The 27,794-nt window shown below is 45.2% G+C and overlaps 1 protein-coding gene across 1 annotated transcript; it reads right to left on the bottom strand.

Annotated features, from left to right (window-relative positions):
* Positions 1 to 951: 951 nt before the first annotated feature.
* LOC133245168 (neuroblastoma breakpoint family member 4-like) lies at positions 952 to 27,250 on the bottom strand. Its single transcript, XM_061413152.1, has 12 exons — positions 26,777 to 27,250; positions 24,700 to 24,814; positions 23,426 to 23,640; positions 22,327 to 22,378; positions 15,494 to 15,708; positions 14,497 to 14,548; positions 13,677 to 13,846; positions 12,620 to 12,671; positions 11,661 to 11,827; positions 7,316 to 7,543; positions 5,120 to 5,319; positions 952 to 1,194 (listed from the first exon to the last, which is right to left on the bottom strand). Exons 1-11 carry the CDS (start codon positions 26,952 to 26,954, stop codon positions 5,129 to 5,131), a joined length of 1,635 nt encoding a protein of 544 aa, XP_061269136.1. The 5' UTR covers positions 26,955 to 27,250; the 3' UTR covers positions 952 to 1,194; positions 5,120 to 5,128.
* Between the last annotated feature and the right edge of the window lie 544 nt (positions 27,251 to 27,794).

The raw sequence follows: 27,794 nt of genomic DNA, 5'->3' as shown, positions 1-27,794 counted from the left end.
ATTAAAAATAAATGTAAGAAAATAATGGATTATAACACTGAATTTTGAAAAAGCATGAGTCCACAGTGAAACTCAAAAATATTTTTAATAATATGTTAGGGGTAGGGATTGTCTTTTCCACAGCACAAAGCTGGCAATACCACAGATATGATATCTGACACACATCAGGGATCAATAAAGGACGGTAAAATTTTTACAGAAAGAGCATCATATAATGCAATATTCATACACTCTCAAAATACCACTAATCAAATTACTCATTACAGACACAAAAACCTGTCTTTTAAGTGAACAGATCTTACAAGCCTCTGCATAACAGTGTTCAATGCTGGAATAATAATCGTGGTGACAGGTGAAGTGGACGCTCAGCCTCCAACAGGCTGCACTAGGAAGCTCACAGCAGGCACTAGACGGTGTTCTTGGCAGAAAGGGTTCACCCGAATTATCATGAGGAAGTGATCAGACAACTGCGAAATGTAGACCTTTGAGTAGACAACTGACCTATCCTCTGCAAAGAAGTCAATGTCACGACCATCAAAGACAACTACAAGAAGGAGAGGAGATGTTTGAGGTTCCGAAGGACTAAAGAAATAAAGTAACACAATCTGCTTAGTCCTTTGGGACCTAAAACATCTCTTCTCCTTTTTGTTGTCTTTGTTGCAAACATCGACTGTTTGAAGAAAGAAAGGCCAGTTGTGTGGTTCAAAGGTCTAAATTCTGGAGTTATCTGATATCTACCTCAACATTAAACACAGGATGAACACTTTCAGCGAGAACAATGCATAGTAAACGCTGTCTGCTTTGAGCACAGTCCACCTGGTGGCAAAGAGTGACCGGGTTGATATGTTGTCTTCTTGCAGTTGTTCCCATGCTGGTGTGTGGAGGATGGATATTTAGAGGAGCAAGAGTTAAGGTCTTTCCAAACTCTGTGTCCATCTGAGCATTGATCACCTTACTGAGGATTACATTCCGAGGCTGATGCTGGGATTACTCCCATCAATTCTGTCCCTTGGGGTGTGGAGAGTGCTTGTTGGTTGGGATGTTCATTCTCAGGAAAGGATCCCTCCAGTGTTGCTGAGGTTTAAATTGAGTTGCTGTTGTAGATTTTGTTTTTCATCAAATGGAAAAGGGAATTTTATAGTGTGGTTTCTCAACTTGACAATATCTTTTCTTAGTTCCTAAAATAATTGGTATCTGTGAAAGACAGAGAGAGAGAGAGAAGAAACGTGAGTGTTTGTTAGGTCCTGCTGAGCCTGGAGGGATGGCCACATGGTGACTGGGGCCAGGGGCAGACAGAGCTCCTGCTGACAGGACGAGCTGAAGGGAGAGCCACAGGCTGGCTGGAGAGAAAAGTGAGATCCATGAGTTAGAAGGAATAGCTCCCTAAACTTTCATCCAGCCTGTGGTGCAGCATCTAAGGACCCCAGTCCTCACCCCACCTTGCTTGGTGATATCTCAGCTCAAAGCTGCTTCTGAGCCTTAAATGGACCCCCACCACTCAATCCTCAACAGTCATTTCACCCCTGAATCCCCTTCATCTGTACACTTTCCCACATGTTGAGGGATGGACGTGCTGAGCATCCCTCATACACAATTAGAAACAGACTGCTATGGGAGCACAGGATCCTCAACTGAGAAAGATACCCTCTTCTACCTCTTCATCCTGCCTTCTGAGGAGGAGAAGCAGGCTACCAGAGAGTCCTGGATTGTGAGCACCAATAGGGACCTCAGAACGAATCCAAGTCCAGTTCCATAATTCACAGAGGAGGAGCTATGTTTTCAAGGATGTAAGGACTATCCAAAACCACATGACTTGTTACTGACAACCCAGGCCACAGGCCCTTCCTATACATTTGCGGGAAGGGAGAGGAGAAGAGGAAGGCTCCAATCTGGAGGAGTCAACAGTTAATAGAGGCTGTTTGGTCATCCTCATGGACAGGAATAAGGCTTTCCAGGAAAATCCTGCTCCAAAGAGACTGAGGAATGAATGGAAAGGGTGAAAACTCAAAATAAAATTAGCAAAAAGAGAGCAGGGAGTGTAACTGTGTCTCAAGCCATTCGCATCCCATGGACACCAAAATGCTATGAAGGTGATTTCATTTCATGCTGGATCTACCTTAAGGCATTTCTAGGAATATCCTTGACATCTACACAAATAAAACTCTGAAGTGAAAGAGCATTCAGTTTAGTTATACTGAATTTTCATCACCTTTTTCTCAAACTTTTCTCAAAGAAAGAGTCTCTCCTAGTATTTTATGCTAGTGTATAGAAAAACATAGAAAAACATCTACTTCTGCTTTCTTGACTAGGCCAAAGCCTTTGGCTGTGTGGATCACAACAAACTATGGAAAATTCTTAAAGAGATGGGAATACCAAACCACCTTACCTGCCTCCTGAGAAACCTGTATGCAGGTCAAGAAGCATCATTAGAACTGGACATGGAACACAGACGGGTTCCAAATTGAGAAAAGAATATGTCAAGGCTTTATATTTTCACCTTGATTATTTAACTTTTATCCAGAGTACATCATGCGAAGTGCTGGGCTGGATGAAGCACAGTTGGAATCAAGATTGCCAGGGGAAATATCAATAACCTGAGATATGCAGATGACACCACCCTTATAGCAGAAAACAAAGAGGAACTAAAGAGCCTCTTGATGAAAGTGAGAGAAGAGTGAAAAGGGTGGCTTAAAACTATGCATTCAACAAAACGAAGATCAGGGCATCCGGTCCCAACGCTTCATGGCAAATAGATGAGGAAACAATGGAAACAGAGAGATATTTAATGTTCTTGGGCTCCAAAATCACTGCAGATGGTGACTGCAGCCATAAAATTAAAAGACACTTACTCCTTGGAAGAAAAGTTATGATAAACTGAGACAGCATATTAAAAAGCAGAGACGTGACTTGCCAACAAAGGTCCATCTAGTCAAAGTTATGGTTTTTCTAGTAGTCATGTATGGATGTGAGAGTTGGACCATAAAGAAAGCTTAGTGTCAAAGAATTGGTGCTTTTGGACTGTGGTGTTAGAGAAGACTCTTGAGTCCCTTGGGGTGCAAGGAGATCCAGCCAGTCCATCCTAAAGGAAATCAGTCCTGAATATTCATTGGAAGGACTGATGCTGAAGCTGAAACTTCAATACTTTGGCCACCTGATGTGAAGAACTGACTCCTGAGAAAAGACCCTGATGCTGGGAAACATTGAAGGCAAGAGGAGAAGGGGACGACAGAGGATGAGATGGTTGGATGGCATCACCTACTCAGTGGACATGAGTGTGAGCAAGCTCTGGGAGTTGGTGATGAACAGAGAAGCCTGGCGTGCTGCAGTCCATGGGGTCGCAAAGATTTGGACACAACTGAGCAACTTAACTGAACTGATAGAAGGGTATGTAAAAGGATAACTATAGCAGGATAAGGCCTAATATTCATTATGGGTTTTTGCATAAAGAATATATTCAATGAAAAAAAATTTGTTGAACCTGCTGTTCTGAGCCAGTTAGTAGTCTGTGAAACATGTTTAGTGAATAGCTAACTGCAAGTTGCATTTTAACAGCAGAAAAGGAAATACTAAATTTTATTCTTATGGCAAGGGGAGGGTCCATTTTATACTTTGGGTTCTATGTAATTTTTTTTTTAATCTTGCACTATGAAAATTGTGAGAAATTTGAATCCAAACAGAGAGATTATATATCTAACTTATATATATAGATATAGATATATCTAACTATCTACGTCTCCTTTTTTCTCTTTTATATTCTCCAGGCTGTACAAATAGTTCTGTTGAGAGAAGAATGCAAATTCCCTTAATTGTTGATATTCAGCTTTTTTAGGAAGCAGCCACTCATAGGCCACTGCCATATTGGTTACTTATATCCTATCAGACCCAAAGTGCTTCTAATCCTTGATGCATATTAGCAGAGCTTTAAAAGATACTGATATCCAAACCTCATCCCCAGAACTTTAAAATCAGAATTTCAATGGATTGAGTTAAGGCATTCATATTAGCTCAAAACTCAATCCGTTCTCATTTTACAATAGCATGATTTAGAACTACTCACTAGACCTACACTATTTCATGCCACTCTTTTTATTTCCTCCTTCTAGTCCAATATGGACGTCTCTCCACTGGCCCTAAAGATTTTTTGGTCTTTCTCTGTTACTCGCATATAAATAATTGACCTTCTCCATTGGATTGTCTGAAGCAATGATTACCTTGTATTCTTGTGTAGCTCCCTGGGTCTTCATAAATGTGGCCCAAATTTAATTCAGTATAATGCTGTCCTACATTCCCTGGCCTCAGGTTTCAACTCAGTTCATTTTTCTGGGCTTTTACTAATATGGAGAAGGAATAATGTGAGTAAAACTGGAGAGGTCTGAATGCCTGTCCATCTCATGCTCTATGTATTTTGAAAACCTGGCTTCTGTATCTCCTTTTCCCCGATGTCCCTTTAGGGGGCCATTTACTGCCCTCCACCGAATGCCAGCTCCAGTGAGGTCCTGGAAGCCCCCTGCACGTTAGCAAAGTTCCGCCTATCCTAGGCTGAGGGGAATCATGACTCGGGCCAGTCCAGCACGCTCACCTATGACCCAGGTTCTTATTTTATTTTAGTAATCAAGGCTTTTCCCTTCAGTTCTGGCATTTCTTATTCAGGTGGAAAAGCTGAGGGTTAAGGGCCGTCCTAGGTTCATTTCTCCAGAAGCCAACTCACATGCGAGTGATTCCTTATGACGTGATCCTGGAAGAAAGAGGCAGTGGACGTGGAGGCAGGGGTGGGGAAAGTAAGGTGAAGAGACGGAGAATGTGTGTGGTTTAAGGCCAGCGTTCTCAGAGGCTTAAATGCTGCTATTCTGATGAGGAGGACCATGGATCTGGGCTTCCTTGTGGCTAATACAAAAGGTCAGAGGGAATGTGAGGACGGTAGCAGTGAAGAAACAGTAGAGGTCAGAGTGGAAACACGACACTGAGATCAAGGGCCCTGCAGGGTGGCAGCCCCCAAAAGAGAGGAAAGACCACACAGAGGTAGTGTCAGCTGTTGAGTGAACAAACGAGGAAGAGAAAAATTAGTGGGAGATTGAGCCATAACAGATCAAGAGCATAAGGAAGAAGTGCATGGGATTACCTCTGTACCCTACGCTTGAAGGCCAGGGAATCTGCAGGCTAGTCTCCACTTGCCAAACAGCAGTTTTCTTCTGATGCTCTTCTGTTTCAGGACACTTAAGCCCTTAATCCTGTTGCAGACTGGATGCTCGTGTGTGCTCGCTGTGGAGCCCTCACCTTGCAGCTTGGGAGGGTTCTTCATGCTGATGGAAGCACCCAGCTCTGAAGATAAAACCACAGCCAACAGGATCCATTGTTATTCATGATTTACAAAGACTCACTCCTCCACCCAAGAAGGACATCAGGTACAGAAAGTGTGCAGGAACATGAAAGGTCATCTGAAAGCCCATGGGTAGGTGAAGACATGGAGATATTTTTGTGTTTTCTTTTTTGCTGACTTTCCTTATACTACCCAGTATTGTTAAGTGTGCCACAGGGCAAACATCTTTCCAAATGCCATAAATGAGCAAGAAAAATGAAATGGATGACAACAAAAAATTCCTAGGTAGAAAAGACAGAGGCAAGAAACACCTACAGGATGCAGTTTGTACTGTTGGGAGGGAAGAGATGAAGCAAAGTCAAAGCTGAAGGAAAACCTCATGAGAGAAAAGAAGTGGGGAAGTCTAAATTGGAAAACTTTTAAATGTGCATCAATATACACTTCATATAATGTAAACACACTACATATGATATTATACATAATTAAAATAAGGCATAGACAATATGATAAAATGGAAGAAACCTCACAAGTGAGTGTGTTTGTGATGGAATAAATGAATGAAGGATTCGAGCTATTGAATGGATCATTCTATTGGCTTCCTGATGAGTTGACTTTGGAAAAGAAAATAGAAAAATAAGAAGAATGAGCAAGAAACTCTGTTTGGTGACAGGAACTAGGAGATATGGCGGGGGGCGGGTGGGAGTCACAGTGTGAAGGGGTGTGAAAGTAAAGGGCATTAAAACTAGCCTTGGCTGCAAAATCTGCTGTGAAGCCTGGATTCCTGCTCAGGTCTCCATGGAAGGTGAGCAGGAAACAGTGACTGAGCCAGTGGGGTTCAGTCCTGGCTGGGAATGTGGGAGGCCAAGCACAAGGAGAGACGAGAGGGAAGAGAAGACAACAAACTCCACGAGACCTAGTGGCTCTTGTCAGGCTCTGCATCCCTGCCCTCCCTGAGCACTTCCCTTGAGACTCTCCATGCTGCCACAAGGGGGCTCCTTCTCATCTCAGCTCTGCCTGAGGACGTGGGTCTCTCCTCATTCCTCAGATGAGGCCACAGCCTGGGGGATGAGCGCCAGGTAGCGCCAGGCTCCAGTGGAGGATGTGGAGAGCGATGCAGGGTAAGGATGAATACGTCCCAGATGAAATGGATGTGAGGGTCTGGAAGCTCTTTTAAGGAAATTTGAACAGAGGTGGACCCAGAGGAGAGGAAAACTAGGAGACGGACATGGAGATGAGTGGAAAGAATGAATTAAATGGAGTGTCATAAAAGAGACTGATGGGTGCACTTCAAGAATGAGGGTAGCCCTTTATTTTAAAATGAGGGAAAAATAAGGAAAAGAAACTGGATATGAAAAGCAAACATGGGACTGAGTTGCAGGGCCACTGTTTACACTCCTGTTGAATGTTGCTAATACACTGTTACTGAGCGCACCCAACAGGAGTAAATTGCCTTGATGACGGATGTTGAAAGGAGAGGAAAATATTGGCCAAGGTACCTTTCTCAGAAAACAAGGGAAGATGGGGTGTAGAGAAGGTGGGGACTATAAAGCTCATTCTACTGTAGAGGAAACAATGATTGTGCAATCGTTTTATAAGTGTTAAAGCACCAGAAAGACACAATTCTTAGATATTGTATATTCATAGTGGTTATCAAACAAATTTTAGCGAATCAGATGCCCTGGACATTATATTGTCTAAGATTCCCAACAATATGCAAAGGAGATAGAATTTTTCAAGAGTTCAGATGAGGGACAGAGAGGCAAAGACCTAGGAAGATAAATAACTTGGCTCAGTTAAACAAGCGAGAATTTTCAGAACCAGGGCCTGAGGCTGAGCTGGTCCTAAGTCCAGGCTCTTGACCACCTGACGCTGTTAGAGCGTCAGAGGTTTCAACTGGGCCGACAGCGGGCGTGGGAGAGGCCCACTGCCTCCTCCATCCACAGCTTTGTGACGACCAGCACATGGACCAGAGCTTCCTAATCCCCTTTTCTTTCTTACCTAGAAAGAGTGGTCCTTGGTTTCCAGAATCAGGGTTGGAGGTAAAGCCCCAGTTGGTGGAAGAAAGACCAAGCACGGCTTTGCTGTCACCACAGTCAAAATGCTGGTCCAGCTGCCCCTGCAGACAGTCAGTCACGTGGGTGCTTTCCTGAAGCTGTGCCTGTGAAGTTGGCACCTCTGACCCTGGGAAACTCACAGATCCCCGGTGACAGTCCTCCCAGGTGTCCCCTGAAAGTAAAAGAGGGTTCAGTAGGACCAATGGAAGCTTTTTCTTGCTAAGCCCTCCCAGACTCCCATTTCTGCTGTCCCAGCCCATGAGTGAAACCACCCAATACCCCAGACAGCAAAAGCAGACATCGGTGTGAAGAAGATGCCATATTTATGGCTGTGACTGGGGTGCTGAGAAGGCAGGGGCTAGGCTGCAATTTCTTGAAATGAGAAATCACCCACTTGAGTCTAGAGGGTTTGGGTGACACAGGGGGTCAAGCCTCTTGTTCTGTTATTAGCCTTAGTCTTGTAGCCTAGAGAGAAGGTTCTAGACAGGCCTCTAGGCATGGGGGAGAAAGAGTTGTTAATATATACCCACAGGAATAAAAGAACAGGGAGAGACATTTGGCCTGAAGGCTTCAGGTACCACTAGAAGTTGAGCTGAGAAAATACAGTACATTCCAGACCCTTTTGAACTTCCTTGCTTGAAATTTTGTCTACCCTTCCACTTACCCGTACTTGTATATACAGAATAAACTCTATTCCCACATGGGGCAGAGTGGGGATGGATGGTATTAGCAACTAGAACTAGTAGAGGAGAGGGCTGAGACCCTGTTGGGAACACCGTTGTGTCTCTTTGATGCTATGCTAAGTCGCTTCAGTCGTGTCCGACTCTATGGGACCCCATAGACGGCGGCCCAGTAGGCTCCTCTGTCCCTGGGATTCTCCAGGCAAGAACACTGGAGTGGGTTGCCATTTCCTTCTCCAGTGCATGAAAGTGAAAAATGAAAGTGAAGTCGCTCATTATGCCCGACTCTTAGCGACCCCATGGGCTGCAGCCTACCAGGCTCCTCCGTCCATGGGATTTTCCAGAAAAGAGTACTGGAGTGGGTTGCCATTGCTTCTACCCATTTCCCTTGTTCCTTACAGAACTGGTCTAATTGTAGAACACTATTATACTTAACAGACCCTCCAACTGGCCACAGTTCACCCTCCTCCAATGGATACCGTGGCCATGCAGGATCACATAGGGAGACCAGGTGTTTCCTTTAAGCCCTGGGGATCAAATATATCCCAGTTTTTCAGGATACAGTTCAAAGCAATGTGTCTCTTTAGAGAGATAATATACGTATACTCCTTCAATACACGTCCCTCCACTGGTGCCTGGACAGTGCTGCTAATGAAATCTGCTTATGTTTCTACTGTGAAATGAGTACATATCCTCAGAACATGGGCTAATCAAAGACGTGAAGTACCCTCATCCGGTCCAGGTCAGGCTCATGTGAGGTCACAGCCCCCAGGGCTGCTCTACACTGCAGGGGGCTCTCCTCTCACCTACTGCTTATGCATCCGCACCCTCACAAGGTGTGTTTCTGTAACTGTCTCTCATGTGCCTGTTATCTCTTAGTCTTCCAGAGAGCATCTGTGTCTGACTCTCATCAAAGATTCATCCAACCTCCTTCTAACTGCTTTCTCTGATTCAGTCCTCTCCACACTCTCAAAGCTCACCTGTCTTATCACCCCCCAATCCTGGTTCATCACATGCTCCTCAGTTTACGGAAATTCGTCCTCCCTTCCCTGCTACCCAAATCTATCCTCCTCACCCGCCTTTCCAGTGCTCCTGTCTTCTAGTCCCTCTTTCTTCTGCAACATCACTTCCCACAACTCCCACTGCAAATCCTCCCAGGACTCAGGCTGGCCCCCTTCTGACCCCAGGCCTGTACCAGGAGCCTCTGTGAGCTTCCAGGGCTTTCTCCAGAAGCACTTCTCTCAGTCTGGTGTGCCCTTCGTATTTCACTAGGCAAAGTTCATTAATCACTAATCATCATATTTTAGGACACTTAATCAGATTTTATGATAATTCATTTGGGCTGAAGGGCAAATCCTTGTACAATGTTTGGTGGTTGAAAGAACTGTCAAAACTACATATCCTCTTATTCTCCAATGTTATCTTGAATCAATGTCTAGGATTGTTTTTAATTGTCATTGTGTAATTTCATCATCTAATTTTATTTGTCTTTTCTTGAGAATGGGGTTTTATTAAAGCTATGCTTTGAATATTCTCTGCATTGACAGAATATAAAATAACCAAACATTTTATCAACCATCAATAATACTGCCCATTATTGTTAGTGTGGGAAAAAGCCTCCAATAGAAGATCAACTTGTAATTTAAAAATCAAGTGTTTGTGTTGTTTCTGCAGGGTTTCTCCTTGTCCAGAGAGGACGGGGTAGAGCTGATGACTTGTACCCACATGGCTGCATAATAGCTATCCACACTGTCCTCGGGTTATCATGAGAATCAAGACACAGGATGGATCCCTGCATAGATTAGATATTCTATTCACTCATCTCAATCCATCTGTGGGGATGTGGCCTTTCCTGGCCCATCGTGAACAATGGACTGCCAGGCCTGGGCCATATCACACACATCCCAAACACACATCTGAGACACATGGTTGAGCCTCACTCATCCTCTTCACAGGAACCCACACCCGGCTGTCAGTGCTTCTGAGATAGAGCACCACAGTTTTTTAATGGCTTCAGCACAGCCAAATTCAAAGTCTACCTGGACCCGTCATGACAGCAGGTGACCTGGGGGCAGGAGGTGGGGAGAGGCGTGGACTCTCATCCTGGCTGATTCTCCAGAGAGCCCTGAGGAGCTGTGGCTCCACCTGGAGGGGCTGCAGAAGCCACTGGCTCTGGTCCTGGGACAGAGTGCACAGAGGGTTTGGGAGCTGGCAGATCTGCGTGAGGGACCACAGGGTTCTCTGCAACCCTCTGGCAACTTCTGTTGAAGATTAAGATAGTTGCAAATGATTTGGTTCAGGGCAAAGAGGAAAAGGTGAGCAACATCCTCTCTTAGTCACTGATGGTCCAACTGCTAAGAGGAGAGGACACAGCCAGAGCCAGGGAGTCAGGCCCAGGAGAGGTCAGTGTCCCACCTGCCAGTGGCCAGGAAGCCGGGGCAAGTGAAGGCACCTCGCTGAGCATCAGTGCCCTCGGCTCCACCATGAGACACCACAGCTCCCTGAGAGGGTACCTGGGAGGCTGAAGGGGTTGTGGTGCACTTGGAGCTCGCTTAGTAAGCAGCCTGGCAGACAACAGGCACACAATAACCGTGTGTTCCCTTTCTGGTTTGTGAACTACTGTGATCCTGAGAAAACCTTTGCTTCTCTGCTCCTCAGGGAAGAATGGGAAATAAGAAAGAAACTGCTTCCAATGTGAAAAGGCACCAACGGACTGACGGACAGCATTTATATGCCCAATATCATTTTTAAAGAAGTAAGATATAGTCTGATACATAATGGAGTTTCTCCTCGTTTATCAAGATGATCTTATGAGTCAAAGTCCTAACAATAAAAATGCATCTCCTAAAGAAAAAGTAAAAAAAAAAAAAAATAGCCCAAAACGATTTCATACTAGGTTTTAATTTCCACACCCTATGAACTGCTACCCAAGGAGACCTGGCTCATAAATTAGGTCAAGAGCCCTATCATATGCACAGCTTATGGATAGTTTCCGTGAGATTATACCACTGAGATTGTGTAAAACATTGAAACTATAACCCACACATGGAAGAGTCCTTTTTGCTGCACAAAGGATGAAACACACAGGAGTTTCTAGAGGATGGAACAACAGAGACAGATATTTGGCTTCATGGAAATTACAGGGTATCGGCAGATTTGATGTTCACAATCACGTATCTAAATGCTTCAGAGGGAGGTAGGCAGCCCAGGGGTAAGAATCTGGAGTGGGGAACAATATAACATTCATTACAAATATGGAGCAGACTGCAATCATGAATGCAAAGCCAGAGAGCTTGCCAGAAACTATTCAAGAAATAAAATTAGCAACAAAATTTCATGACTATAAGGATTCTTATCTTGATAAAAAGAGCTCTGTTATACAAATTCCTGCAGGTGAGACAGTGGTAGCTGAGATTCTGCCCTTATCCCTCCACTTGCCCTCTCTGGTCTGATTTGGCACCACAAGGCTGTGCAGATGAGATGAGTTCAGGTGACAGAGGGCAGTCTGGGGCAAGAAGAATGCAAAGGCTCGTGATGCCTTCTAAAAATTAAAACTGAGAACATAGTTCTAATCAACCTGAGCCTAAGAAGCTGCCTGGGAGTACTCACCGTTTACATCTAGAGCCAAGAAAACTTCTCTTCTCTCTGTTGGGAAGGAGGCACTTCTATAAGGATGACAGGAGCCTGCCAGATGATGGCCAACAGAAGCAGCCAGATAACATTCATCCAGTGAGTCCGGCTGGACTTCATTCTCTTCTACCACCAGCTGCTCCACACTGAGATTTGTGGGGTTGGGAGAGCAGATGGTTAAACAAGAGGGATTAGTCAACCTGGAGCCATAGCTGGTTTTGATGGGAGGGTTAAGGGATAGGTTGCAAAACACAAATGGGAGTCCCCTTAGAGGGAGGTATAACAATCCCCACCCCCTACAACTCCCATCTGGGGCCTGAGGGCGCTTGCAAAGGGAAAGAGAGAGAGTGAGGGAGGGTGAGCATGAGATGCTCTGAGCACAGAGAAGAAATGAGTTCAGAAGGAAGGAGATGAGCCACCCCAGGACACATAGTCGTGTCACACACGTCCTTAGAACATCAAGGAGACTTCAAATACAACATAAGTTTTGTTGAAATTTACATGCTGCATACAAGGGAATACCAGCTCTGGCAGCATAATAGACTCCTAGAAATCTTGCATTTGCAAGACCAATTTTTCAAATATGCAATGTGACATGACTTTTTTTCCTAGTTACTTTCTTTGCCATGAAATACCTGCCAAGGTCGTCACCCAGAGTGACAGAGGCAGCTAAGTATTGCATGCTGGTTTTAATAAAAAGGAACAAACAGAGGAGTACAAGAAATCCTGTGGCTGATCAGTAGCCCTGCTTCAACTGACTGAGAGTTACTATAATTGAGAGGGATTCATAAAGGGTGAAAACAGACAACCTTGTTACAGGGACAATTTGTGGTTGTCTGAATGGAAGAAATAGGCATGTTCAGCACTTTCCGATTCCCCTGCATGTGAGATGACCAGATGTCACCACTGACGTTAGACCCGTGTTTCTCCATAGTTACCTAGAAGAGATGATGTCTTGATCTTCCTCGTCCTCAAGATCAGTGAGATTTTCTAAGGATAAATTCAGAGAAGTCAAGAAACACTAAGCAGATCTCACTGTGTAAATTAATAATCCAGTGTCCAATACTGCCACAGGGACAACAATATCAGCAGTGAGATGATAGGCTATTTAAGAAGGATATTCCAGATGCCTCAAGTTGGATCTCAGACTCTCCTTGGTTTGCTTTCCTGTGCCATCAGGCAAGATCTCCATGCCCTGGTATATCCTCACCACAGTATTCTCTTCCAAGACTGAGTAAAAAGTTAAAGATTCATCTTCCCCACAGAGTCTTGGGAATAGCCCACCTGCATTCTGGCAGAATACTGTAATACTCAGGCTTTTCTCATCATATGCTGAATGCTTTAGCAGAATGATGAGTGGAATGAAGAAAACCTCGAATCACATAAATCCTAGTTGTTACACGGAACCTGCAGTCATTCATGGGGTGGGAAAATGCCAGGGCTCTGCCTTGCTTCATGGAAACATACAAGCAAGGTGATGGGAGGCTCTTTGCATCCTGGGGTCCAGATGATTGGCTTGCTAAGACGAGCAATTTAGAGGAGACAAACCCTGGGGGTGACAGCAGTGACACCAGGGAAGCAACAAATACCTACGGCTGTGAGCACCTCTGAAAGGCACGGAAGTTCAAGGGACAACTGGGTATGGAAGTGGGAGCATTGTGGGCAAGTGGAGACATTGCACAGGAATCAGGAAAAATACAGTCATCTCCGGACCCCTGCACACGTACAAGTGAGTCAGTGTGTCGCACCAGCCGTGGGTCCATGATCTAACTTGGGGCCTGACCCATGGGCTTCACCTGAATGAAGAAGACAGCACAGCTCCCAGACCCACCTGATGTCTGTACTTAAAACTCTACCACAGAGTCTGATTCAAATCACTGTCTACAGAGCTTCCAACAGGGATGACAAATCTCAGCACCCCAGAGGCGAGGAGTACAAAGAATACAGAGTCTACCTGGGCATCCAGGTGGAGCTCTATCACAAGAAAATACTCACTGGTTACATCCCGGGCATAAGAGACATCCACGTCCTCAGGTGAGAAGATGGCATTGCTCCTATAAGGCCAGAAGGAGTCTGACAGGTCAGGAAGAACCGAGTAAGTCAGATAGTATGCATCCAGAGAGTCCTGTGGGACACCGTTCTCCCTCATCTGTGGCGGCGGTCTGCTGAACGTGGTGGGGGAGGGAGGGCAAAAGATTAAGCCAAGACTGAGGAGAAACTGTAGAATCCTATCTGGATTTGATGGAATGTTTGAGTGGTGAAGCACGTCAAGGGTCTGATCCATTAGAGAGAGAAAACTCTGTTGTGTGCGTGAGACACAGCGAGGTTTTACAGGGCAGAAGAGAGAAAGAGCAGCAGGTGCTCAGTGCTCTGGCCAAATAACAGGCTGATGAACAGACTGAATTCCCTCTGATGGTACAGTCACGCCTCACATACAGGGACAGAGAACACTGGCTCTCACACTTCCATTCACATTGCATTGACATCACTATGACACGCATGCCAGCATGCTAACACCAAACAGAAAGCAGATACGCATCTCACTCTGTAAACCACACCTGATATAAAAATTGAGTGCAAAAACAGCACTCTGACTTAGTTCACCTGGGTCAACGGACTTGGCATTTAAACTTGACAAGTAAATAAGAAATGGGAAACAATAGAAGTACCACAGTGAAAGCAGAGAACATTATGAAATAGGATAATACTGGTGGGCAAAAGTGATGACACAATATATTCAGCACTTTGTTTTTCCCTGGATCAGAGGTCTGCAGGTGTCATCACTGTATAGGAGCCCACAGATATGCAAACTTACCTCGGGGCAACCACCTCTGGGCCTTTCAGGTCATCATGATCATTCCGGTTTTCTGCAAATAAATTAACAGAAGAGTTATATCAGGCAAATACCTTTCAAAAACACCCAATCCTGTGCCTGTCTTCACAATGTGGTAACAGGCTATTGAGACAGAAATAATACAGGAGGCCCTAGAAAGAGCCTCATAAGAAGGCACTGGGTTTCCTTCTTGAGCCATTGGACGAATGTCCTTGATATGATATGTCATTGGCAGAGTATCCTGGTCCTGAGTCTGTGCAAACAGCTAAATACATCCTTTTCCCCACAGTTCTTGGGGAACAACTTAGCTACATCCTCAGCCTGCTATAACACTCAGGCTTTTTTCATCTGAAATGTTTATTAATGGGATAAGTGATTACACACTGAGATATAATGGGAGTGGAATCCACACACCATCAAGTCAAATGAATCTCAAAGCTGCAAACAGCGGCCATTCATCAGGTTGGAAGTTCCAGCCCTGCCTTACCTCAGAGAAACATACCAAAAGAAGACAGTGTGGCTTACCTTCTGGTTTCAGAAGACTTCGAACAAGGTAAGTCAAAGGAAAAGAGAGAGACAATGGGTTGGTAGAAGTGAACCAAAGTAGTGAGATCTCCAAAGGTATAAACAAGAATGCCAACAGCCTTGGACAGGTGTAGGAACTCAGGGACATTACCCAGAAATGAAAATTAAAGCATTTCACGTGAGATAAGAGGTTCATTCAAAATTAGGAAGCCTGAGAGGTACCTCCTGTGCCACGACTGCCGAGGTACACATGTGTCTGGCAGGACCGCCTTGGGCAGAGTGGTTTACCACAGGGACCACTATGACAGGAAACTTAGAAAAGTTCGTTCATAGAATGTCTTATTTTAAATGCAGATATAGAGTCTGGTTCAAATCAGGCTTCAGTATGTAAGCCCAGGGTCTATCAAAGGGCATAATTCTCCCAGAGTAGACTAGCAGACACATTGAAGACTACCTGGGAGACCAGTTGGAATTTCATCCTCTTCAGCTTGAGAGCAGCCACAGGCTCCATCCACGGCAGACGCCACATTCTCTTCATCAAATGCAAATTCCCCATCACTGGAAGGCTGGTTGCAGGCAGAACCTTCCCGCAGAGTTGAAGCTACTGAAACACACTCATCCTGGGATTGCTGGAACACCACCTTCTCCTCATCATCCTGCAAGTCCACGCTGTGCCAGATGGAGAAGGGATGACAGAAGGTTAAGAGGATTCGACCCCAAGCTATCTGGCTGGTGTTGATGACAGGCATTGGGAGTGGTCACAGAAAGCAAAAGCACAGTCCCCTTAAGGAGGGAAGTAACTCCTCCTGATGTGGAGTGGAGGGTGGCTGCCATGGGGTGGGAGAGAGCCAGCAGGTACTCTGGGCACTGGGCACACAACCAGCGGTTGAAGGAGGAGACGGATTTTCCCTGCACGCTGACGTCCTGACCCCCAGCACTCACAGAGGACCGGGACAGTGGTTCAGACTTTTCTGCACACATTGTGTTGATCTGGATATCCTGTGTCCAAGTGAACACAGCTTTTAAGAAGTGAAAGATTTGTTTGAGTTTGGACACTATCCCATACAATTAAAATTTTTATTTGAACAAATACAGCTTCAAAATCAGTTTTTCCAAGTTGGAGAAAAAGGAGTTATAGACTAGACATTCTGCCTTCAAGAACTATTTTTTCAATATTTTATTGTAATGTGAATATCGTTATATTTTCTTCCCTTGAAATCCAGGATTTACCAACATACTGATGCCAAACCAGTGTAAGACCCATAGGATCTCCCCCTCCTTTAACCACTCAGGAGAAAACTCATGAGCACGGGAACTCCCAGGTTTAGTTATTCCACCTGGGTAAGCTCACTGTCAATTGGTAAACTTGAAGGATTAAAAAACTAAAATGCACAAAGTTGAGAAACATAAATGACAACCCTGTGAACGAGATAATTGCAGTTGAATGAATAGATGAAAGAGTTACACAGAGAACTTTCTACTTTTCTCTGGATCTGAGGTCTCCTGCGGTCACCACTGACATTCACAGCCCACAGATCTTCAAATTACCTGGGCAATGTGAGCTCTTGTCCACTCCCTTGCTTGTGATCATTTTCATTGTCTAGTAGGAAATTCAGAGAAAGCAGGTCATAATAAGCAATCAGACCTCACACATATCTACTCAGTAAACACATATACAACAAGGACATTAATATTCTCAGTGTAAGAACATAATTCTTTAGCAAAGATATTCTAGGACACTTAAGTCTTATGAGAATTAGTCTGGACTGTGTCCAGACCCATTGAGGAAATTTCCTGCTTGATCTGGTATCTCTCCCAACATCCTTTGTTCTGAGTCTGTATAAGCACTTAAAAATGTATTTTCCACAGAGATGCTAGAAAATGAGCTGAGTTATTTTCTAGATTGTTTCTGTAGTACTGCTTAGTCCCATCAGATTATGTGGTTGTTGATGGTTTAGAGGAATTTATACTTGAGACTAGAGTGACAGGGGAATTGTCAAAGCGTTAGCCGCTCAGTAGTGTCCGTCTCTTTGTGACCGCATGGACTACAGCCCACCAGGCTCCTCTGTCCATGGAATTCTCCACACAAGAATACTAGAGTGGCTGCCATTCTCATCTCCAGAGGATCTTCATGATGCAGGGATTGAACCTGGGTCTCCCGCACTGCGGGCAGATTCTTTCCCATCTGAGCCAGCAGGGAAGCCCAGTGAATTGTATGAACCCTCCAATCAAAAGGAATCTTTGGTGCTACACAAAAACCATGGCATTTGAAGCTGGAGGAACTGCCAGAGCCCAGCCTTGCTTCATGGAAACATCCAAGCAAGGCAATGGTACAGTTGTCTCTGTCTTGGTGTCAGATAACATCTTAGCTAAGACCTGCCAACATCGAGAAAAGGGAGACTGGGGCTGAGAGCAGTAAAACAAAACCTGGAAATCACCTCTCCTTATAAAGAGGCAGGTCTGTCATCATTTGTGGAGAGGCCAGGAACATTTACAAAAATTAGATCATTGCAGGGAAGAATACACTGGCTCCAAACTAGTTCTGACAGACCCCTCCTGTGGATTTCCAGCTGAGGTGGTTGAGAGTTGTCACAAGTAATCTGGGTCAAATGCCTGACACTGGGGTCAGGATGACAGACAAGCCCGGAGCGAAAGGAAGAACGCAAGCTCCCTGACCCACCTGATGTCTGTGTTCCAGAATAGACCCTTTTTCCTGGTTTCAACTGAGATGTGTCTATGCAACCTGTCCCCAGAGACGACCTTCTTTGGTCTACAGAGCTTGTGAGGGGAAATAATATGGGGGCTACCTGAGATTTTGGTTGGAATTTCATCTTCTTTAGCGTGAGAGCAACCACAGGCTCCATCCTGACCAAGGTCTACTTCCAGTTCATTAAATTTAAATTTGTCATCACTGTAAGGCTGGTGGCTGTCAGAACTTCCTTGGAGACTTGAAGGCATCAAACCACATTCATCCTTGGATTCTTCAGGCACTTCCCTCTTTTCAACCTCCTGCAACTCCATGCTGTGTCAGATGGGAAAGGAATGACAGAAAATTAAATGAAGAAGATCTGACCCCAAGCCATTCTGGCTGGTTTTGACAGGAGGCATGGGGAGTGGTCACAGAGAGGAAAGGAGCAGGCCCCTTAAAGAGAGAAGGAACTGTCCTCTCTTATATGAAGCAGAGTGTGTCTGTCTGGGGATGGGAGAGGGGGACAAGCAGGTACCCTACGTACCGGCCACAAACCTCTGATGAGGAAGGAGACTCAACCATCCCAGGGTGGTCCTTTCAGGAACAGGAAGCACAAATGAACTTCCACACCAAGTGCTTCCCCCGGGTCCTAAGCCATGTTGAATTTAAGATGAAGTAGCCAAGTGAATAAGGGCTACCCCGGTGGCTCAGTGGTAAAGAATCTGCATGCCAATGCAGAGATGTGGCATTGAACCCTGGATCAGGAAGATCCCTTGGAGAAGGAAATGGCAATCTCCATCCAGTATTCTCTATGGGAAAATGCAATGGACAGAGGAGCCTGGCATGCTCCACTCCATGGGGGTCACAGAGATTCAGAAACAACTGAGCAACTGAGTATGCACAGTGAAGCGAATGCAGATATTAAAGCTTGTAGACTCTCTGTGATGTTCTACCTTCACTTTAGGAACTGAAAGTCCTCCAAGGCCTCTTTCACTTACTATTGTCACAGACTACCAATTTTTTTTTTTTTTTTTTGGACAGTTGTCCTGGTGTTTAATTTTTCTAGTTGCTTCTTTACTAATTCTGTTGCTAGTTACCTTCCTTCCAAGGATCTAAGACAACTGTGTACAAATATTTATCTCACTTGGACTTGCTTTAGAAGAGAACAGACGCTCTCTGTGTGTATATGAAATCCTAAGGGTGCTGCATTCGCCTTGGGTCACACATACAAGTAGCACAGAGACAGCAGACAACCAAGTTACAGGGACATTTCCATGTGGGTTGAGTGAGGTCAATTACACCATAAGCACTTCCGGCATGTGACTCTCTTGAGGTACTTATTGTTCTTTTGTGACCCTGTCCATATTTTCCCTACACATTACCAGCTCCTGAAAGACAGATGGAAAACCACAATCACAGAAAACTACCCAATCTAATCACATGGTCCACAGCCTTGTCTAACTCAATGAAACTATGAGCCATGCCGTGTAGGGTCATGGTGGAAGTTCTGACAAAAATGTGGTCCACTGCAGAAGGCAATGGTAAACCACTTCAGCATTCTTGCCTTGAGAACCCCATGAACAGTATGAAAGGCAAAAAGATAGGACACTGAAAGATGAACTCCCCAGGTGGGTAGGTGCCCAATATACTCCTAGAGATCAGTGGAGGAATAACTCCAGAAAGAATGAAGAGACGGAGTCAAAGCAAAAACAACACCCACTTGTGGATGTGACTGGTGATGGGAAGCAAGGTCTGATGCTGTGAAGAGCAATATTGCATAGGAAGCTGCATTGTTAGCTTCATGTTTCAAGGCAAATTGGAAGTGGTCAAACAGGAGGTGGCAAGAGTGAACAACATTTTAGGAGTCAGCGACCTAAAATGGACTGCAATGGGTGAATTTAACTCAGATGACTATTATATCTACTACTGTGGGCAAGAATCCCTTAGAAGAAACGAAGTAGCCATCAGAGTTAACGAGAGAGTCCGAAATGCAGTACTTGGATACAGTCTCAAAAATGACGGAATGATCTCTGTTCGTTTCCAAGGCAAACCATTCAATATCCTGGAATCCAAGTCTATGCCCCAGCCAGTAATACTGAAGAAGCTGAGTTGAAGAATTCTAGGAAGACCTACAAGACCTTCTAGAACTAACACCCATAAAAGATGTCCTTTTCATTATAGGAGACTGGAATGCAAAAGTAGGAAGTCAAGAAACACCTGGCGTAATAGGCAAATTTGGCCTTGGAGTACAGAATGAAGCAGGGCAAAGGCTAATAGAGTTTTGCCAAGAGAACACACTGGTCATAACAAACACCCTCTTCCAACAACACAGGAGAAGACTCTACACATGGACATCACCAGATGGTCAACACCAAAATCAGATTGATTATATTCTTTGCAGCCAAAGGTGGAGAAGTTCTATACAGTCAGCAAGAAGAAGACCGGGAGTTGACTGTGGCTCAGATCATGAACTCCTTATTGCCAAATTCAGACTGAAATTGAAGCAAGTAGGGAAAACCACTTGATCATTCAGGTATGACCTAAATCAAATCACTTATGATTATACAGCGGAGTGAGAAACAGATTTAAGGGACTAGATCTGATAGAGTGCCTGATGAACTATGGACAGAGGTTTGTGACATTGTACAGGAGACAGGGATCAACACCATCCCCAAGAAAAACAAATGCAAAAAACCAAAATGGCTGTCTGAGGAGGCATTACAAATCACTGTGAAAAGATGAGAAGCGAAAAGCAAAGGAGAGAAGGAAAGATATTCCCATTTGAATGCAGAGTTCCAAAGACTAGCAAGGAGAGATAAGAAAGCCTTCCTCAGTGATCAGTGCAAAGAAACAGAGGAAAACAATAGAATGGGAAAGACTAGAGATCTCTTCAAGAAAATGAGAGATACGAAGGGAATATTTCATGCAAAGATGGGCTCAATAAAGGACAGAAGTGGTATGGACCTCACAGAGCAGAAGACATTAAGAAGAGGTGGCAAGAATACACAGAAGAACTGTACAAAAGAGAGTTTTGCAATCCAGATAACCACGATGGTGTGATCACTCACCTAGAGCCAGACACCCAGGAATGTGAAGTCAAGTGGGTTTTAGGAAGCATCACTATAAACAAAGCTGGTGGAGGTGATGGAATTCCAGGTGAGCTCTTTCAAATCCTAAAAGATAATTCTGTGAAAGTGCTGCACTCAATATTCCAGCATTTTGGAAAACTCAGCAGTGGCCACAGGACTGGAAAAGGTCAGTTTTCATTCCAATCCCAAAGATAGGCAATGCCAAAGAATTCTCAAACTATTCCACAATTGCACTCATCTCACACGCTAGTAAAGAAATGCTCAAAATCCTCCAAGCCAGGCTGCAATTATACATGAACTGTGAACTTCCAGATGTTCAAGCTGGATTTAGAAAAAGCAGCAGAGCCAGAGATCAAATTGCCAACATCTGCTGGATCATGGAAAAAGGAAGAGTGTTCCAGAAAAACATCTATTTCTGCTTTATTGACTATGCCAAAGACTTTGTGTGCATCACCACAAACTGTGGAAAATATTGAAAGAGATGGGAATACCAGACCACCTGACCTGCCTCTTGAAAAATCTGTATGCAGGTCAGGAAGTAATAGTTAGAGAACTGGATATGGAATGGACTAGTTCCATTTAGGAAATGGAGTAGGTCAAGGCTGTATATTGTCACCCTGCTTCTTTAACTTACATGCAGAGTACATCATGAGAAACGCTGGGCTGGGCGAAGCACAAGCTGGAATCAAGATTGCCAGGAGAAATATCAATAACCTCAGATATGCAGATGACACCACCCTTATGGCAGAAAGTGAAGAAGAACTGAAGTGCCTCTTGATGAAAGTCAAAGAGGAGAGTGAAAAAGTTGGCTAAAGGTCAACATTCAGAAAACTAAGACCATGGCATCTGGTCCCATCACTTCATGGGACCAGATCGGGAGACAGTGGAACCAGTGCCAGACTTATTATGGGGGGCTCCAAAATCACTGCAGATGGTGACTGCAGCCATGAAATTAAAAGACACTCCTTGGAAGAAAAGTTATGACCAAACTAGACAACATATTGAAAAGTAGAGACATTGCTTTGCCAACAAAGTTCCATGTAATCAAGGCTATGGTTTTTCCAGTAGTCAGGTATGGATGTGAGAGTTGCACTATAAAGAGAGCTGAGCACCGAAGAACTGATGCTTTTGAACTGTGGTGTTGGAGAAGACTCTTGAGAGTCCCTTGGTCTGCAAGGAAATCCAATCAATCCATCCCAAAGGAAATCAGTCCAGAATAGTCATTGGAAGGACTGATGTTGAAGCTGAAACTCCAATACTTTGGCCACCTGATGCAAAGAGCTGACTCATTTGAAAAGACCCTGACGCTACAAAAGACTGAAGGAGGGACGAGAAAGAGACGACAGAGGATGAGATGGCTGGATGGCATCACCGACTCGATGGACATGAGTTTGAGTAAACTCCAGGAGTTGGTGATGCACAGGGAGGCCTGGTGTGCTGTAGTCCATGGGGTCACAAAGAGTACGGACATGACTGAGTGACTGAACTGAACTGATAGTTAATTGTTACCTGGGGGTTAGTTTTTCTTGTGCTTGTTCATCCTCTTCATCTTCATACATTTCTGCAAACAAAATCAGTAGTGTCCAGTCAGCTTCTAGTCACCTCACCCACTACAATCACAGGACTCATATGGTCACAGAGTCATAAATATCTATGTATGAGTTAGTACTGTATGGAAGTTTTAATGCATTGTCTTTAAACAACTGCCCAAGCATGGATTTCTGATCCAGCAGGCAGTCTGTTTCTAAACTGGTAGATCATCCTCAGGACACCCTCTGCTTGAAACTGGGCAAACATTTAAATTGTCTTTTCTTCCTTATATCACCTCACATTGTCCATCTTCCATCTCCACTTCTACAAATGTATCATCCATCCTGCCACAAATTCTGCCAAAGACACAGCCTTTATAAAGCTTCCCAGGTCCCACAAGATGCCCTCCTTTCTCGAAGGAGAACAACCATGTCCACATTCCTCCATCTGGGAACATCCTGGCTCCTCAACGTGGCTTTTGCGTGTTATCTGGGAAAGTCTCTCTATGGAAAGTGAGTGCTCCAGTTTAAACTATTTTGCCAATGCCAGTCCAACTCTATCAAGTACCTTATCCAACACCACAAAGTGAAGGGCTTTCTTTTTTCTGCAGTGTATTTGTAAATATTCCAAAATTTCATCACTATAGCTACCATCAACAGATTATTTCATCCATTTTACAGATGAGAACAGTTACTAACATAAGGAAAAGTAATCATTCTCACATAGTTATGAACACAGCACTCAGCTTGGAACCTGGGAACTTCAAGCTTTGTCTAGGGCTCTATTGACTCTAACAAGCTGCCTCCTGTCACCTCCTCCTTTCTGTGCCTTAATGCTGGCTGGATGTTGCCTCCTGCCCCAGTGGCCATGGTCCATCAGGGAGGAAGCAGACCGTTGGGACATGATGACGTCCACTCTGTGCACTTCTCCTCTGTCCTCTTAGACAATCCTGCTCCTACATAGCCCCACATAGGACACGAAACAGGAAATCTGATACACATTCCTAGTGGAGGTGTTCACCTTATCAACCGGGGACCTAGGAGAGGATCAGTGCTATCAGGGTCTGTGGCCCCCTCACCTGGGCTGAGCTTGCAGGCAAGGCGCTTGGCCACTCGGTACCCCTCAGACAGGCTCTCTCGGAAGCCCTGCCCCTGGTGGCTGTCGGGGTCATTGCGGGTGAGGAGGTCCTCGAGGTGCTGCTTGAGCAGGACAGAGTCATCTTTCCCATCCCGTAGTGTCTGCCGTAACTGGGTCAGCTCTCTTGCCTGACTTCGAATTAGTGTGGCACACGTCCTAGGTGGAATAGAAGATGCAAGTGTAAAAGGCAAAGACTTAGATGAAAGGCGGTTAGGGATTTCTGTGAGAACATCCCCAAGGAGACCTCGAAACAGAATTCTGGCACACATCTGATGACTGGCTCAGTCACTCAGTCGTGTCCGGCTCTTGTGACCCCATGGACTATAGTGCACCAGTCTCCTCAGCCCATCAGGTTATCCTGACAAGAATTCTGGAGTGGGTTGCCATTTCCTACTCCGTATGTGATGACTGGCCTGTGTCAAAGAGAAAGAAGGTAAACAAAGGTTTCCTCTGTATCAGAAAGTACTCCTGTAAGATTTTGTGACATTTCACTCATCTTGTCCTTGTGTAAAGATAACCTTATGTCTTCCCTGGTGGCTCAGCTCGTAAAGAATCTGACTGACAATTCAGGAAACACAAGAGATGCAGGTTTGATCCCTGAGTTGGGAACATTCCCTGGAGCAGGAAATGGCAACCCATTCCAGTATTATTGCCTGGAAACTTCATGGACAGAGGAGCCTGGTGGGCTAAGTCCATGGGGTCATAAAGAGTCAGACACCACTGAGTGCTCATGCATGCATCAATGTCTTCCTAACCTGCACCATGAAGTGTCTCTTCGGTTTCTCACTCAGCCATGCCCATTTTCGTTAAAGAATACACAAAGTGTTTTCTGTGTTTTTAATGTGGCAACACAAAGTACTGTCCAGTGAATGGCACACAGCCAGATATAGAGTGTGGGCAGGTGAAGCTGGTGTGAATTGGAAAGAACGTAAGAACACAGGGTCAAGGAAGGATTCCAGGATGTGGTCAGTCAGGAGGGGGTGTGGTTTAAAGGCAAATAAGGTATTGATTGCGCAACATTGTGAATGAGCCGAGTGCCCCCGGTTCACTTGAATGTAGTGAATTCACAATGAGATTCAAGTCAGTAGTTTATGTAAAAGCAAAGTAAATTACTTCCTGAATACAACTGGAATCCATGGTTCACCAACTGGTGTTCTCCACCTATTTTATAATATTGTGCCCTGTGCTCGCCGTGATCATCCCTGCCCTCCTTACCTCAGCCTTTCATCAAGCGTTGGCTTCTCTGCCAGCTTCTCTGCTGGCCTCCGCACCTCAAACAGCAGCTTCTCCCCCAGCACGGATTCAACGATGTCCTTACATGCTTCACACTCTGAGGAAAGAGAGACACTGCCTCAGGGAAAGCTGGCCTTGCTGCTGTGGTCACTGCCTTCAAGGGAGGAGGACAGGCCACCTGAGTGGTGGATGTAACTCCTCCTCCAGTCTCAATGGAGAGATTTCCACATCTGATTCCTCAGCGTCTGAACCGAGGTTAGTCCCCATTGTAGAGGTGAGGAAAGAGAAGCTCCTAGGCACAGAAGGTAAATAGACAGGATGAACTGCCCTTTGACAAAGTCAGAATTCACGTCTCCTGAGACGGACCCTGAATCCTGGGCCACTGAACCAAGACCTGCAGCCTCTTAGGTGAGACCCTGAGCAGGGCCTGGGGTGGCGATTCCTGTGAGGTCAGGAAGGCCCCTAGGACTACAGGACCGCTGGTTCCCTCATGCTGGGATTTCAGGAACGAACAAGGGTCTCAAGGTATAAAACTCACCTGGACACACTTGTGTGAAATAGAATACATGAATCCATAAGGACCTAAAGAGATACGCCAAACACTGAGAAAGTCTGTGTTATTAGGAACAGTAGAGCTATGAACTAAGTGTATTTACACTGAGCCGGGCACGACTGTCAGGGCTTGGTCAGATTTACTCAGCATTCACTCCAACTCAAACAATACTTACTACTACAGCACCACACAGACACAGGAGGAAACAGAGACACAGGAAGGTTCCCAGCAGGGAGGTGAGCCCAGGAAGCCTGGCCCGGAGTCCACGTCTTTCCACTGTGCTCTGGTGACCTCCACACCAGGGTCCTGGTGAGACATTTCCTCTTCACCAGCCTCACAATTTCTTTCCTAGAATTTTGTTACTATCATAAGGAGCGGTGCAAATAAAACTTAGTTTGTCCTTTCCCCAAAGCTCATCCTTTCACTTTCTTAAATAGGAGGCTTGACCCCTTACTTGTCTCTGTGTCTGTCATTTGTCATTGACTCCCTCATCGCTTCATTGAAAATGACTGTAGGAAAGTGACACACACACACGTTGTCAAGATTCCTCTCATGCCCTTGTTGTGCATGTACCCTGGTCTTGACTTCTGTCCTTACGCCAGGCCGCTCTTACTGAACACGCAAAAATGATTCCAGTTGCCAGGCTGACTGTGGGTGCAAAGGGCTCCTCACACTCTGCCTGGGTTTTTACTGGGGCTGGTGATCTCCCCCACTTACCATCATCCTCATGTTGGTCACACATCTTATAGCACAGACTCAGGTTCCCCTGGACTCCTGGTCAACCTGTATCACCAAAGATTCCCCAGCTCAAGTGGGGAGATGGAGGAAAGGGCAGATTGTCTGATTTCACCAAAAACACCTTCAATCTTGCCACAGAGTCACATGGCTTTCTTGGACTCAGGAAGGAGAACCTGCACACTCAGAAAGCACAGCTTCCTTCTCACCAGGCAGTCTCTGTCTTGATGGCATCACAGAAACCATGGTTTCAATGAGAAGCAGACTCATCCTTAAGCTCCTTTAAATCCTATCCCCTCCCTCTTACAGTGTCTAAGCACACGTTACCCCAGTGTAACTGGCACAGGGCTTTGCCAATGGAATCTCAGGGAACCTCGAACTGATGGAGTTCATTAGTCCCAGAGGTTCAGCCAAGAGGCATGCAGGATCCGATACAGAACAGAAAAGACTCCAGTCCACACAGCTTAGCTTGCTCCTGAGAGACACAGGCACTCCTGTGCCTGCACCAGGAATCACTGTCTGGGATTTTAACTCTAATCTCACCCTACACATCACTGCAAACTTGGAAAAGGCCTCCAGTCCTTGTGCCTCAGTTTTCCCAGCCTCAGGAAACTGAAGGCAAAAGAGCCACTACTACCTTTCCTGGATTGTGGTCAGAATGGAACTCAGAAGGACAAAGGGAAAAGGAGACCAATCCTGGAGACTTACAGTGTCTTAGAGGGAAGACAGTGATCGTTCATTGCTTTGGTGATCATGACCTCGAAGACTTACTGTATTTCTGCAGCTGGTTGGCCAGGGAGTAAGAAGTAGCTTGGGATATGAGGAATTTCTCTGTGAGGTCCCTGAAGTCCTGCTTGTACTTTGCCAGCTGCAACCGAAGCTCCTGGTTGATTTCCGTGAGGGTACGTTCTGCCCTCAGATCCGATAAAGAGGGAAGACACACAGCCATGGTGACATGTGGTAGAAGGGGTAGAAGCCAAGGGTGGGGAGGAGACACCCAATATATGGGGGATTAAAGACAAGCAAAATCACATAGGTTTAATCAGCACTGAGGGATGACAAAAACTGGAATTCCTGACTTACTGTTGGGAACAACTAGAGGGTTCTCAACCACAAGGAGAAGTTGAAGATGCCAGAGCTCAGAGCCAAAGGTGCTGTGTGGGGCTCAGACTCAGACAGCAGTGAAGGAGGGGGACCCAGCATGCTAGGCAACCGTCTGGAGTTGCCATAACAGAACTGGTAGGGGGAGGGGTTCATGGAATCTTGGGGGCCCCTGCCTTCCAGGTGCCTAGGCCATGACCATTTGTGAACATCACCACTGATAGCACCCAAGCCCTCAGCAGCCACTCTGATGTTCACTGCACATGTCCAGATACCACTGATCTATCTCCTAACAAAAACTATCGAAGCTGAGTTCTCATTGTTCATTCTTCTGTGTATAAAAATATTCATGGGAGAAATACTTTGCCAGCAGGTCTTAATTTCTGTCAGGCTGTCATAAAGTCACCTCAGTTCAGTTCAGTTCATTTCAGTCGCTCAATCATGTGTGACTATTTGCAGCTCCATGGACTGCAGCACACCAGGCCTCCCTGTTCATCACCAACTCCTGGAGTTCACTCAGATTCACATCCATTGAGTTGGTGATGCCATTCACCATCTCATCCTCTGACGTCCCCTTCTCCTCCCACCTTCAATCTTTCCCAGCATCAGGGTCTTTTCCAATGACTCAGTTCTTTGCATCAGGTGGCCAAAGTATTGGAGTTTCAGCCCCAGCATCAGTCCTCCCAAT

The sequence above is a fragment of the Bos javanicus genome, chromosome 3 (genome assembly GCF_032452875.1).
Source record: "Bos javanicus breed banteng chromosome 3, ARS-OSU_banteng_1.0, whole genome shotgun sequence".
Classification (NCBI taxonomy): Eukaryota; Metazoa; Chordata; class Mammalia; order Artiodactyla; family Bovidae; genus Bos; species Bos javanicus.
Note: the sequence above shows the minus strand (reverse complement) of the source record. Positions and strands in the feature narration are given on the sequence as shown.

What these genes read in the sequence shown, in the direction of transcription:
- LOC133245168 (XM_061413152.1), bottom strand. Translation starts at nt 26,954, where the DNA reads ATGGCTGTGTGTCTTCCCTCTTTATCGGATCTGAGGGCAGAACGTACC. An exon ending in CAACCAGCTGCAGAAATACA is followed by an intron (nt 24,815 to 26,776) that starts GTAAGTCTTCGA and finishes CTCTTTCCTCAG; the next exon opens with AGTGTGAAGCATGTAAGGAC. An exon ending in CAAGAAAAACTAACCCCCAG is followed by an intron (nt 15,709 to 22,326) that starts GTAACAATTAAC and finishes CATCTGGCACAG; the next exon opens with CGTGGACTTGCAGGATGATG.